General features: G+C 38.9%; 1 protein-coding gene across 1 annotated transcript in view; it reads left to right on the forward strand.

Moving 5' to 3' along the window:
- LOC136875756 (glycosyltransferase 8 domain-containing protein 1) overlaps positions 1-13,223 on the forward strand; it is a 63,088-nt gene extending 49,865 nt beyond the window's left edge. Inside the window, exons 5-7 of the mRNA XM_067149330.2 lie at positions 75-348; positions 584-696; positions 12,954-13,223. Coding sequence (XP_067005431.2) covers positions 75-348; positions 584-696; positions 12,954-13,126 — 560 coding nt within the window. The 3' untranslated portion in view covers positions 13,127-13,223. The remainder of the gene's footprint in view (positions 1-74; positions 349-583; positions 697-12,953) is intronic.
- The last annotated feature ends 1,465 nt before the right edge of the window (positions 13,224-14,688 follow it).

Genomic DNA, 14,688 nt, shown 5'->3' on the forward strand with positions numbered 1-14,688 from the left:
ATACACTCAAAACTTTCATTATAATCTAAAATGTAGTTCTATGAATATATCCTTGTAATTAATGTGTATTTTAGGTGACATCATGGAGTTATATGCTGTGAAGATTCAACCTAATACCTATGGAGCATTTGCACAAGATTGCAGTAGTTCATCTGCTCGAGCAGGTGGTGCCATGGGTCGACCAAGATATGCTTCACACATCAACCTCCATCACAGTCATATCCTGGACCTTGATATTGATGGCTCTGCTTGTCCATTTGCTACGGGAGTATTTGTTGCCAATATTAGTGAGTGGAAAGAGAAGGATGTCTTCGAGCGACTTCAGGGTTGGGTGGACGCACATAAAGAGTACTTATAATTCAGGCTCTATCTGCATGACATTTCATTGTGGCATGTGAAGGATGTTATTTGCATACTTTTGCCTTCAAATGAAAGGTAAGATGCAGCTATTGCTCACATCTTTCCCATGTACACCAATGATAACCCTTACCGTAGTTTTTGTTGTTCTTTCATAATTAAGGAATTGTTATTTTACTACTGTATATATAGATACTAAACATGTAAACATTTCACTTGTTTTCAGAGGACCTATCACTGGACTGAATCCAGGAGTGGATGAAATTGAGGCAGCTATGTTGATAGAATTTTATGGAAAAATAACTGCCCTTGATCCTCTCTGGCATATCCAGCATTTGGGTATGTTCATGTAGTTAAAAATTTAACAAATTGTAACATTAATCTTTTAACCTCATTGGGCATTTAAGAGAAAAGAATAACTGTTAGAAGCATAATCTTACTTGATGTACATACAGTATCCCAGTATCAAATAATCTAACATTGAAAGAATTGGTTTAATCTGTTAACTAGCTGAAGGAGTTTAATTTGTAAATAAGAGATTACATATTTTTCCTTTTCTTTTCCTGCAAAAGATTTTATTTGCATAATTCTGTTATGACCACCTTCTTTTTTTTTCCGCCTCTATGGTGTAGTGGTTAGTGTCATTAGGTAACCCGGAGGCCCGGGTTTAATTCCCGACTCTGCCACGAAATTTGAAAAGTGGTACAAGGGCTGGAGCGGGGTCCACTCAGCCTTGGGAGGTCAACTGAGTAGAGGGAGATGCGATTCCCATCTCAGCCATCCTAGAAGTGGTTTTCCATGGTTTCCCACTTCTCCTCCAGGTAGGCTAAATGTCGGGATGGTACCTAAGTTAAGGCCATGGCTGCTTCCTTCCCTCTTCCTTGCCTGTCCCTTCCAGTCTTCCCATCCCGCCACCCAGGTCCCTGTTCAGCATAGCATCACCTGCTGTCTGGGCAAGGTACTGGTCCCCCGACCCAAAGTCTCATGCTCCAGGACACTGCCCTTGAGGCGGTAGAGGTGGGATCCCTCACTGAGTCCGAGGAAAAAAACCGACCCTGGAGGGTAAACAGATTAAAAAAGAAAGTTTTTTAAATGGATTATCTGGCATTGTAGTACAGTACTTACTTGCTGCCATGGCTACTGTTAACCCAGTTGGAACCTGACCTCACCAACGCACTGCTGACATTTATTTTTTATTTTTATTTTTTTTCTATCTGATACATCACACTTCGTCAGGCCCATCCTCCTTATATCTTTCCCAACCTGATCCCATGGTCTTGGTTTAGGTTTTGTTGGTGGCTGCCTTCCCTATGGTACAGCACACCACACTTTCCTAATCATGGTATTCACTTCCTAGCTCATGATATGACCTGCCCATCTCAGTGTCCTGCTCTTAATCCCCTTAAACAGTTCTCTGAGTTCCAAGCTACCGGGTGAGTTGGCCATGCGGTTAGGGGCACGCAGCTGTGAGCTTGCATCCAGGAGATAGTGGGTTCGAGCCCCACTGTCGGCAGCCCTGAAGATGGTTTTCCGTGGTTTCCCATTTTCACACCAGGCAAATGCTGAGGCTGTACCTTAATTAAGGCCACGGCCACTTCCTTCCCCTTCCTAGGCCTTTCCTATCCCATTGTCACCATAAGACCTATCTGTGTCGGTGCAACGTAAAACCAATTCTGAAAAGAAAAAAAAAAAAGTTCCCAGCTATGCTGTATTCTCCAATCTCCCTCCTTGTAAGTTGGTCCAAAAACCCTCCACAAGGTTGTGATCTTTCTTTCTTTTTTTATTCAAGATCCTGTTTTCTGCTTTGTTAATTAGTACTGGACGTATTATTGTTGTATATACATGCTGGTTTTGGTGTGGTGAGACAACAGTTTGAATCCCATTAGCTTCTTACAAGTATAGAAGCTTCTGTATGCTGAATTTAATCTGCTCAGAATCTCTGTTTTATCTGTGTTTTTGTTGGATAACTCTACACCAAGATAGGTAAATTTAGCCATGTTTTGAAAGTTGTGGTTTCCAATGCGTAGTATATTCTGGCTGCTCTGTTGGTGTGCTTTTCCTAGGCCGATTCTCATAAACTTCATCTAATATCATCTATTTTTAGTCTATATACTCTGCAGACAAGCTCCTGGAAGTAGTGGAGACGTTCAAATACCTGGGGAGTGAATTAATGGTAAATGGTCGCTTGGACGCTGAGATTAGTAAGAAGATTCAAGCTGGATGCTGTTTCTATCATAGTGTAAGAAACATGTTATGGGACAAAGATATTCCAATGGAAGCAAAGGAAACTATGTACAAGATGTATTACGTACCCTTAACAACTTACAGAACAGAAACTTGGACAATGACAAAGAAGGATGAGAGTCGAATACAGGCAGCCGAAATGAAGTTCTTGATGAGTATGATACAAAAGAGTAGAAGAGACAAAATAAGGAATGAGAAAATCTGGGAAGAAATTGGAGTGGAAAAAATGAATGAGAGAATAGAGAAGAGCCGACTAAGATGGTTTGGGCACATAAAGCAGATGAGTGATGAAAGAATGTCAAAAAGAAAAGGAGATGGAAATGCAAATGCAAGGAAGGAGAGGCCATGGACGACCACAATTGAGATGGAAGAACACGATCCAACGCAGTATTATAGAAAGAAACCTGGACTGGGACACAGTGTTGGAGGAGGAGTGGTGGAAAGACCAAAGAAAGTGGAGAGGAATCATATTTGCCCCTACCTGGCTACAGCTGCATAAAGGGAAATAATGACGATGATGATGATGATGATGATGATGATGATGATGATGATGATGATGATGATGATGATACTCTGTTAATGTTATTAACTTAATAATAAATAATTAATACAACAAGAGATAGTGCCAATTTCTGTTTCACTAGACTAATTTGTTTCTTTTATTCACTTATTAAGTGAATAATTTTATCTTGGCCCACAGTTTACCCGTTGGTGCACCGCCAATCATGGCAATGTCTGTAATGGGGGAAATTAGGATGAGGGTAATTGTTGGTCCATACTTTGCTGAGTGGTTATGAAATAATCATGTTGAGGTGATGAAATTTCAATGGGAGATATTGCCAATTTCTGCTTCAGTGGACTAATTGTTATCTTTTGTTTTATGTTACTTATTAAGTGAATATTTTTATTTGACCCGTGGTTTATTTTTAATAATTTAAAGTTTTATTCTTGGTTAGTTGTTTACTTTTTTTTTTTGCACTAGGTGAGTTGGCCATGCGGTTAGGAGCGTGCAGCTGTGAGCTCGCATCCGGGAGATAGTGGGTTCAAACCCCACTGTCGGCAGCCCTGATGATGGTTTTCCGTGTTTTCCCATTTTCACACCAGGCAAATGCTGGGGCTGTACCTTAATTAAGGCCACGGCCGCTTCCTTCCCATTCCTAGGCCTTTCCTGTCCCATCGTCGCCATAAGACCTATCTGTGTCGGTGCGACATAAAGCAACTAGCATATATTTTACAAATCGATTTTTGTGAACACCTCATCTTGTATTAAGCAATTATTGCTATGTCATCAACAAAAGCAAGGACATTAACCTCTTAGAGTGGGAGCCATCAGAACACACGTCAGTTGCTGTTACAGGAGGAGGCCAGTATTCAGCGTGAGTTAGGAACGTAAAATGTGTGATATTGGAACTGATGTAACTCAATAGTTTCAGCGCAAATACACACACAATTTTGATACAATATAACACACTCTTTCACAATTCTTGGACCAGGTACATCACACAAAATACGTCTCTCTAAACTACATTGGTAGACATACCTTCCCACTGGATTGCACAGGCATCTGTCACGCAAAGATCACGGCTCAACATCATGCACCATGCTATTGCTTTCACTTCTCGCATTCATTTCTGCCACAGTAACACCTCTTATCAACAAATAATCATTAGAATCAAGAGTTATTGTAACTGTTGTTCTCAAGTAAAGAAATACTCTCATCAGAAAACCCTGCTTTACGGCTACCAGCGATGGCTGGTTGTCACATTGCTAAAATTGATGACTTTCAAGTTGTTCAAAGGAAAAGAAAAATATCAACAGGTAGCGTAAAATATATGAGGGTTGGGGCAAAAGTCATTGCCATTTTCTTTCTTGCAGATACAGCCCAGTTGGAATATGCAACTTACGAGGGGGGATCAAATATAAACGGGATTTTACTTTTTATTTAAATTCATTTAGTGAAAAACACAAGGTAATTACAATTTATTTTTCCACATAGTTTCCTGCTTTGGAAATGCATTTGTCCCAGTGTATGGGCAGCTTTTTGATGCCCTCATCGTAAAAAGAACAGGGTCTTGTCATCAGCCAGTTGCACGCCAAGACTTCCACACTCAAGTCATCTTCAAATCATTGCCCTCCTAGAGCTTCTTTAAGCGGTCCAAAGAAATGGAAATCGCAGGGCGATAAGTCTGGTCTGTAAGGAGAATAAGCAAGTGTGGTCCAGTGCATTTCCTGTAGCTTGGAGACAGTTAGAGCTGCTGTATGGGGCCGCGCATTGTCGTAGAGAATGACCTGTCGAATTGGTTGGTCTCGTCTTTTGCAGCGATATGCAACCCTCGCCTTGTTCAACAACTCGCAGTAGTAAACAGCATTGATTGTGCTTCACTCATGCATGTCGATCGTCGTCAGTGATGTATTTAACCGCACAAATATTTTCGTCTATAATGCTGGTCTGAGGACAGCGATCGTGTTGCTGATTTTCCACACATTCTCGTCCTTCCTTGAACTTTTTATGCCAGGCAAACGCACGTGTCCTTGACAGTGTTTGATCACCGAACTGTGCAGTCAATCTCTGGTAAATTTCCGCCGCTGTAACACCTTCACAAACAAGAAATTTTATAATTATGTGTTGCACAGTGGAGGGGTGCATCTGTTGCTCATCATCATGAGCGTTACTGACGAAACAGTGGGAAATATCTAACAGCACGCTCTCGCCACTCCTAACAGTCCCGCCTAAGCATAGCAGAAGCGTGGGGCCAGTCCGACCAACTGTTGATGTTCAGGAACAACAAGCACACCTCCTACATTACAGCATAGCACAGCCCACATCCAGTTGACATGACAAAAGTGGGTCTAAAGGCCCTCAAAGTCTCCTGCAACGTTCACCACACACTGCCAACAATGTGGGAGGCACTGAATACCATCTGCATCACCATTTGCTGTATCATGTGTGAATCAGGTCATCAGTTGTCGCACAGCATTGGCAATGTCCTCTCATGTCACAAACCACCTACCACGTAGTGGTTCCTTTACTTTTTGTATGAGATGAAAGTCACAGGGTGAAAGAACAGGGAAGTATGGCAGGTGCTCCAATTGTTCCCATCCCCAGTGTCTTGGTTGCCATCGTACACGCTGCTTTGTGTAGTTTTGTGTTATCGTGCAGCATGATTACACTGTTCACAAGATCAGGATGTTTCTCCGTAATGCCACGTTGTAGCTGTCGTACCAGGAAGTCCCTGTAGTACTCTGCGCTCACTGTTCTACCATGTGGAATGAAGTGGCACACAATGACACCCTGACGTCATACGCAACGATCACCATCAATTTCACGGGGGAAGGATTCTGACAGAACTTCTGCTGCCTTGGTGATCCAACATGTCTCCACTCTGCGGACTGACCTTTGAGTTCCGGTTCGTATGCTCTGGCCCAAAATTTATCAGTGCTGATTATGTGTGACAGGAAGTAGTCGCCATCCTGTTGCCAGTGTGCAAGGTGGTCGGAGTATGTTGCATATCACATCCACTGTTGAACTTCCATCAGTGCATGCGGTACCCACTGCTATGCAAATTTGTGCAGTTGCAGCTCTGCCCGCAATATTCTGTGGATGGTGCATTTCTCGATGCCACTTGCCCTCTCTAACTCCATTAGTCTTCCTCCAGGAGCAGTTCGATAACAGAACGTGCCACATCGGTCCGCATACTGACAGGTCGTCCGAGCATTGCTGATCACAGGTTCCCACACGTCCTTGCTGAAACTTTCCTAACCACCATACTACTGTACAGTTGGGAGAGCATTATTCCCAATGGCTTCCATCAATTCACTTGACATTCTCTAGCATTTCTCCCCCAGAGAATGGCTGTTTTGATGTATACGTGCTGCTCAACTCAGATTACTTCCATTTCACATGACGCTCGCCACACAAGTGATTTCACAATGCTGTCTGTGCTACTACCAGCAGTCACACAGCCATCTGTTGTTGTGAATACACACTATGCCTGCATAGCTTCCATGCAACAAATAGCAGTTTGTGATCCACTCACTTATCTGCCAGGAAAAAAATAGTTGTAGTGACTTTTGCCCCAACACTCGTATACACCAAAAGGAAGAGGGAAAGAAAGAAAGGCTGACTTAGTTCACAATCCCTACAACAGACGGTAGTATAATACAAAGACTACATGTTGCATACTAGTGTGACAGTCCACATTTGCCAACGTTTGTCGCGCGCTGTATCTAAAACAACACTCTGTGCTGTAAGGTTAAGTGTAGTTCCTATCTTGATCAGAATGTTTGCAGTGCTCGGCAAATTGAATGCTGTTATTCGTAGGGTCAATGTGCTTCCCACCATATGCATGGAGATGCATTCTAACAGAAAAGGCACAAGATCATAAACATCACCCAGGCTGAATACAGGATGCTCTAAAAGTATCACAACTTTTGTGTGAAATACTGACACACAAAAGTTAATACTAAATAACCTTTCTTAAAGATGTTCAGTGATGAATCAACATTTGCTGAGGCTAAGATTTCTGGACAATGATTGCAAGAAAATTATTCTCTAAAGAACAATGAGTGTGATTGTAGCTAACCCAAAGTTTTTTGGAAATGCTCTCAGCACAGTACAATTTAAGTATTAGGCCTAAATCCAGAAAATTAATAAATGGAGTTTTGACTTTAATTGAAATTATATTATTTTGCTCCACAAAATTCAGACTGATACATGTGTACACAAAAGTCTCCAGTCACCTCACTGAACATATTCCGGCTATGCATCTGAGGGTATATAAGTGCTGGTACGAGGTTTCAACATAATACGTCTGTCAAAATGAGTCAGTGTTGAGAATTGAGTGAGTTCAAACAGGGCGTGATTGTAGGGGCCTGCAAGTTTGGGAGTTCCATCAGAGAGATTTCACATGATTTATATGTGCCTAGGTACCCAATTATCACTCTGGTAGGCTGAAGAAATTAACTGATAGTAACTGCTGAACTCTAAAGCATTCCTTATGAAACAATCATCAGACATCCTTGTCAACTATTGCAGTGGACTTCCGTTGCAGGTCAGAGCAGAGGTCATTGACAGACCAATCTGTCGAGAGGTAATAAGACTCAGTTTTCCGGGTCGTGCTGCTGCCCAGAAGCCACTGATCACACAAATAAATATGCAAAATCAGATAGAGTGTTGCAAACAACACTGTCATTGGTCTCTGGAGCTGTAGAAGAAGGATTTATGGAGTGACGAGTCACAGTATATGCTGTGGCACTCAAATAGGTGTGTGTAGACCTTACGGATGCATAACAAACAGTATTGAGTGTATTGTGGCAACAGTGAAATTCAGTTGAGATGGTATGATGGTCTGGGGCTGTTCTTCCTGGTTTGGGTTTAGACCATTAGTTCTGATTGGTGGCACAGTAAACACAGATGTTTGTAATTAGACATTTTCTGTAGCAACATGGTAATGCTCCTGTCCAGTCCACAAATCAGTGACTGTTACATCCCACTTCAAAGAAAATCAAATGGATGTGCTGGACTTGCCTTCTCAAAGCCCTGACCTGATCCCAGTTGAATACTCTGGGATGAACTAAAGCATCAGTTGCATGCCAAATCAATTTGCCCAATAACCTGGTAACAACTGTTCACCTTGCTTCAGTGTATCAGAACTTAGTGGAATGCCTTCTGCAAAAATTAATCAATGTAATAGTAGCAAAATGAGGTTCTACATGCTATTAGTTACATGGCTGGTATCTTTGGAACACACAGCAAGGGGTGTTGGGAGACTTTTGGTCACATAGTGTATGTAAATATTATTTACACTCTATCTCTTTTTTATTTGTTGACCAAGAAAAGAGAGAATTACTGTATAGCCGTGATTATTCATACCATGATTAACCATTCTGAGGGTATCTGTAACCATACTAAATTGCACAACTTTTAAAAACCTGTATAGAAATTAATTACAGAATACTACTCCTCCAAATTATACCAGTCCTCCTTCCTTTTTCTCTTTCTACCATCACACACACCCCACTTGACCTGTATTAAATTTTTTTGCAAGGACTTCCTTGCTCAGATGTTCCTTATTATTTACTCACCACATTAGGGCAATGAAGACAAACTCTTTCAAAAGTTAGTGAAGATTCCACAGCACTTAAAAGCACCTGCATATAATGTTACTATTTCTAAGCAATGTACTGTATATCAGAGATCTTTGTAGAGATGTCATAATGAACCTGCAGAGAGATCTTTCACACCTGATAACTTTTAGTCTATAGTGGGGACTACTTAACAGCAGCACTCTCTGATCACATCTCATCTTTATCATCCTTCAGCTAGTTCTGACTTTCAGGATGCATCAGCTACTCCTATCTCAGTGTGTCCACATTATTTTTAAATATTGGAGTCTGACAACTGAGTGTGGCATTTCAAATTCCAGCCAATGCTTGTGGGATTTTTCATGATGATGATGATGATGATGATGATTTTTGTTATAAGAGACAAAACATCAATGTCATCAGCCCCTCATAGAATTTTTTTAATGAAAAGTTCATGCTATGTCAAGTCCCTGAGATTTGAGTTCTATTTGAAATGGAGGTCCCATGGCTATGATCTCGATATCAAATCGCATAAAACTACAAGTATGCTTGCTTTATTATTTTTTGATATACCATATTCATAGTTCAGAAAATTTGAAAAGTAATAACACACATTTATAACTTATAATCGTATAAATTCACAATTAAGTATTTATTATTTTCCACCTAGTCGATACAATGATTGCTTAAGGCAATTTAATGGTTAAAAGTGGTACATGTTTCGTATTTTATCAACATATTCAGCCACATAACACTGTTTAGATGAAAAATATATAAAATTGACAAAGTAATGCTTAAGAGGAAGTGTCCTTAAAATTAACATAAGATTGACAACATTAAAACAAACAAAAACTCAAGAGAAAATATATAAATTATTACTACAGTTGAAAGCAGTTGTCAAGGAAACACTTGTACAATATTCCATAGAGAATATGTCCTAAAATTAACATTCTTTTCTTAATAATTCATGAAAAAAGGTCAAATTATAAATTATAAATGATACAGTTTATAAGTAATTGTCGAAATGAAGAAAACCAGATATCACAATGTGGTTCTTATTATTAATGCAGATGAAAATATAACTAATTCCTAGTTGTCAATTCTTATTAAGCCTGCTTTCCTTTGGAACAGTAACTCCTGTCATTCTTTCACAGTCTTGTGTCTGGTGTAATACTGATGATGCGTTTTTCCTTGCTCTTGCACCTGAGGAGGTGGAGGAGCGGGGGATATAGGTGTGTCAAGAACCTCCTTGCTGCCACCTATAGCTTCAACTGAGGAGGAAAATGCTTGAGAAAGATCACGAAAAAAGAATTGGAATTTCTCCATCTACAGATAGCCCTACAACTTATTCCTCCTCAGTTGAAGCTATAGGTGGCAGCAAGGAGGTTCTTGACACACCTATATCCCCCGCTCCTCCACCTCCTCAGGTGCAAGAGCAAGGAAAAACGCATCATCAATATTACACCAGACACAAGACTGTGAAAGAATGACAGGAGTTACTGTTCCAAAGGAAAGCAGGCTTAATAAGAATTGACAACTAGGAATTAGTTATATTTTCATCTGCATTAATAATAAGAACCACATTGTGATATCTGGATTTCTTCATTTCGACAATTACTTATAAACTGTATCATTTATAATTTATAATTTGACCTTTTTTCATGAATTATTAAGAAAAGAATATTAATTTTAGGACATATTCTCTATGGAATATTGTACAAGTGTTTCCTTGACAACTGCTTTCAACTGTAGTAATAATTTATATATTTTCTCTTGAGTTTTTGTTTGTTTTAATGTTGTCAATCTTATGTTAATTTTAAGGACACTTCCTCTTAAGCATTACTTTGTCAATTTTATATATTTTTCATCTAAACAGTGTTATGTGGCTGAATATGTTGATAAAATACGAAACATGTACCACTTTTAACCATTAAATTGCCTTAAGCAATCATTGTATCGACTAGGTGGAAAATAATAAATACTTAATTGTGAATCTATCGAAGTGCAATACGGACCATGAAACTAATTTTATGTAATATAATCGTATAAGACATGATATCCTGGACCTTGGTTGAATGGTTCAGAAAGAGAGCGTAGGTTCACATCAGGAAAGGCATCTGACCGTAAAACTGGGTTAAGCCCACATATTTGCTACAGATTACACCCATGACCCCCAAAAATGAAATAAATATATTTATCTGACTTATTAAACTCTTTTAATGAAACTAAAGCAGCAATGTGTTCCTTTGATTGTTGATGACACTTATGCACTAAATTACTTAATTCCCCACACCTTCATTGTTCCTAATATTTTTTAAGTAACAAAACGATAAACATGCCCAATAGAAGAGTTTATTTACTTTTCTACAATTATCCCTGGTATATCTGTATACTTAGAAACAAAAAATAATGTGTTACTGTTTTGCACCCGTTTTAAGAAGCTGAATGAGATTGGGTAATGATGATGTTAGTCATCATTTAGAAACTAGTTCCTTTCCTTCTTGGTAGTTTAATAAACTTAAAGGTCTTCTTATTAATTTAATTTTACAGTTACAAGTTTATTTACTGGATTTTCTCCTCATTTTCATATACTTGTATTACAAGCCATTTTTATCACATTAACCAACACAAAATACATTAATTTTCCTTCATGCTCACTCCTTTACAAACTGGGAAAAAATGGGCTTTCGAAACATGCTTTCATATCCTCACTGCCAGCAATATATTCCGGCTTTTCCCCTGCCTAATCCGCACTGCCCACCTTTTACATGTCAATGCTCAGGATGAGGAAAGCTCATCCTTTCAGTTACCAACCGGCTTGGAATATCACCACGAATTCTCTTCCTTGAGCACTTTTCAATAATGCTGGTTTGTCACTTCCTTTGTTAATTGCAACAGTGAGTGCTAATTAACATTATGTTGATAAATCATGAAGTGAAGGATAATCCTGACATCTTTTATGGAATAATCACCACTCTCATAGTGCATTGGCACTGCCGGTGGCTTCAAGTAGCCTACGCAGTGGCCTTCACGGTATACACTAGCCATGCGTCTTGGTAGGTGTGCTAGGTACCAACTGATGAGCCCAACCTAGCACACGAGGGCGAAACGCTGGCAACCAGGAATGAGTTAGCTGGAAAATTTATAATGTCCAATAACGGACCATTTATATTGGTAATGTAAATTTACTCATTCGGGACAAATATTTCAGATTCCCTATGGGAATCAACATCTATATCATCTGATGGCCAAGCAGGCATCAATTTTTGGTAGTGAGACAAGGTCTCTCTTAGTGCATTGGCACTGTCGGTGGATTCAAGTAGCCTACGCAGTGGCCTCCACGGTATGCACTAGCCATGCGTCTTGGTAGATGTGCTAGTTACCAACTGACGAGCCCAACCTAGCACGCGAGAGCGAAATGCTGGCAACCAGGAATGAGTTAACTGGAAAATTTATAATGTCCAATAACGGACCATTTATATTGGTATTGTCAATTTACTCAATCAGGACAAATATTACAGATTCCCTATGGGAATCAATATCTATATCATAAGTGGTATGTTCTGAGCTGTCAGTGGAGAGATGGCGTGGGAGAACATCAGTAGATGAATAAGTTTGGATGGTGTCTTTAAAAGTAGGAAAGATCACAATATGAAGATAAAGTTGGAATTCAAGAGGACAAATTGGGGAAAATATTCGTTTATAGGAAGGGGAGTTAGGGACTGGAATAACTTACCAAGGGAGATGTTCAATAAATTTCCAATTTCTTTGCAATCATTTAAGAAAAGGCTAGGAAAACAACAGATAGGGAATCTGCCACCTGGGCGACTGCCCTAAATGCAGATCAGTAGTGATTGATTGACCTTACTCTAAACTCTTACACCCAGCCCCACCATAGCCTGTGTTACCATCCCACATTCTCACAACTTGAATAACGGGCTTCATAAAAATTATGTTCATGTTAGTAACATACTGTACTAACTAAAAATGCATTTAATCTGTTTTTCACTTTGGTTTGCTTAACCTGAGATAAAAACGAGGTGTAGAACAAGCATTCAAAAATTGCAGTCAAGAAAGACAATTACCATATATGCGTATGTTTTGTTATGTTGCACTTGTATATTATAGTACTTCTCCTTCCTGTGTTGACAGTATTATTTAGCATTTGGTACAATTTCATGTAAGTTGAATGCTATACCCATAGCAAAGTCTGTATTTTTACTCTTTTATATTTTGATATAAATAATTTATTTTTTATCTTTGTATAGGTTTGGGTTCCACAAGTCGTCACTCCAAACAGTTCATCGAACGTGCTAAACTGCTGCACTGGAGTGGTCACTTCAAACCATGGCGCCATTGGTCTGCTCATTCAGAGCACTGGGACCGCTACTTTGTACCCGATCCCACCCTGCAGTTCCGTCCAATCCGTAAACGTAGTTAGTTCATGTCAGTTAAAATGAATTAACAAATAAATCCAACTGTCAGATCAGTTGACTCCTTTTAACATATCCTCTTGATTATCCCATCATTTTTGAGACCAGTGCAAGTATATCTGTAATCTTCAAAATAATTAACTTAGGAGAAAAACTTAGTATTAATGGTATATCATAGCTCCTAAGCTTCTAATAAACCAGTATGCATCAATTTCCAATGACAAGTATACTCAAGGTACTAAATTTTGTTACATTTCCTCTTCTATAAAGCGAAATAGCTCTATTCCCTTCCATATTTATGGGGCAAACTTAGATTTCAACTCTAAAAGGGAACAGCTCTAATAGGATCCATTATCTTTTATATTGTGTGACAAGTTGTTCTCATATGATACATATTGAACATATTTTCCTTTAAACAACAGGGACATACTTTTTTCCTCAATTTTAAAAATAATATAATTTTCTAATGGTTTTACTCTTCTGATGAACAGTGGTGTATATATCTTAACACACTGAAAGTCACAGAATTGGCACATGGATTTTACCACATGAATTCTGGACAAAACATTGGATATAAAGAAGATACTGATAAAATTCTAATCTAGCAAAATTTTATGAGCACAGTGTGAAAACACCGTGTGTTGAAGAATATACTCCACTTCCTGTGCTCTATTTCTGTTTTGCCCCAGGTTAAGCAGTTCACATACTGAGGTAGTAGGTCTTACTGCCTGAGTTAAGGTAGCTCACTGGAAATACAGTATAAGCATGTGCTTTGTCACTTTGAACTAATAATTTTTCACTGGATGAAAATTTGTAAATGGTATGTACCTTCTCCATTTTTGTCCAGAACTTACCCATGTGCCCCATACATAAGAATTTCAAGCTCTCTATATAAACTAGTTAGTCATATTTGTTAAACAAATAAATGAAAATATATTTACAACCTGCGGGGAAAATATATGTACTTTTACAAAATAGATAAATGTTTTCAGTCACGTTAATGAATATTCCAGAAAATTGCATTAAATTTTAGAGGAAGAAATAGTACCAGTTGTCTAGATTCTGTATCAGAATCACTGGTTGACAGTTCAGATAAAGGACTCAACTTCTGCTTAACATTTTCCTCTTGATAAAGGGTCTGCTTTGTGGATCTTGTTATGCCACTTAACACTGTCAACTGTATCATCTGGTCATAGATTGACTGTTTTCAGATCTTGATTTATAGTATCCTTTAAAGATAAAAATTTCATTGTTCCGTATTGAAATTATTGATGTTAAAAATTAAATAACTGGAAAGGAGGTTCAACCTATTCAATACTCAAAAGAAAGAAACGTAGCAATCACATTTCTATTTAAATGGGACCGGTTTCGACCTTAGTCTAGGTCATCATCAGCCATAAAAAACATGTAAAATGTTTATGAATGTTGGAGGTCAGTTTCACGCTCTGTTAGGCACAAAGACACGACACCACATTCTGTCCTGCACAAAGTCACAACACTAACAATCAACATGCGAAGATCAAAAAGGCTTGAATTCGCAGACGAACAGATCTGTAGTAGAAAGCCGCCA

Source organism: Anabrus simplex, chromosome 6 (assembly GCF_040414725.1).
Source record: "Anabrus simplex isolate iqAnaSimp1 chromosome 6, ASM4041472v1, whole genome shotgun sequence".
NCBI lineage: Eukaryota > Metazoa > Arthropoda > Insecta > Orthoptera > Tettigoniidae > Anabrus > Anabrus simplex.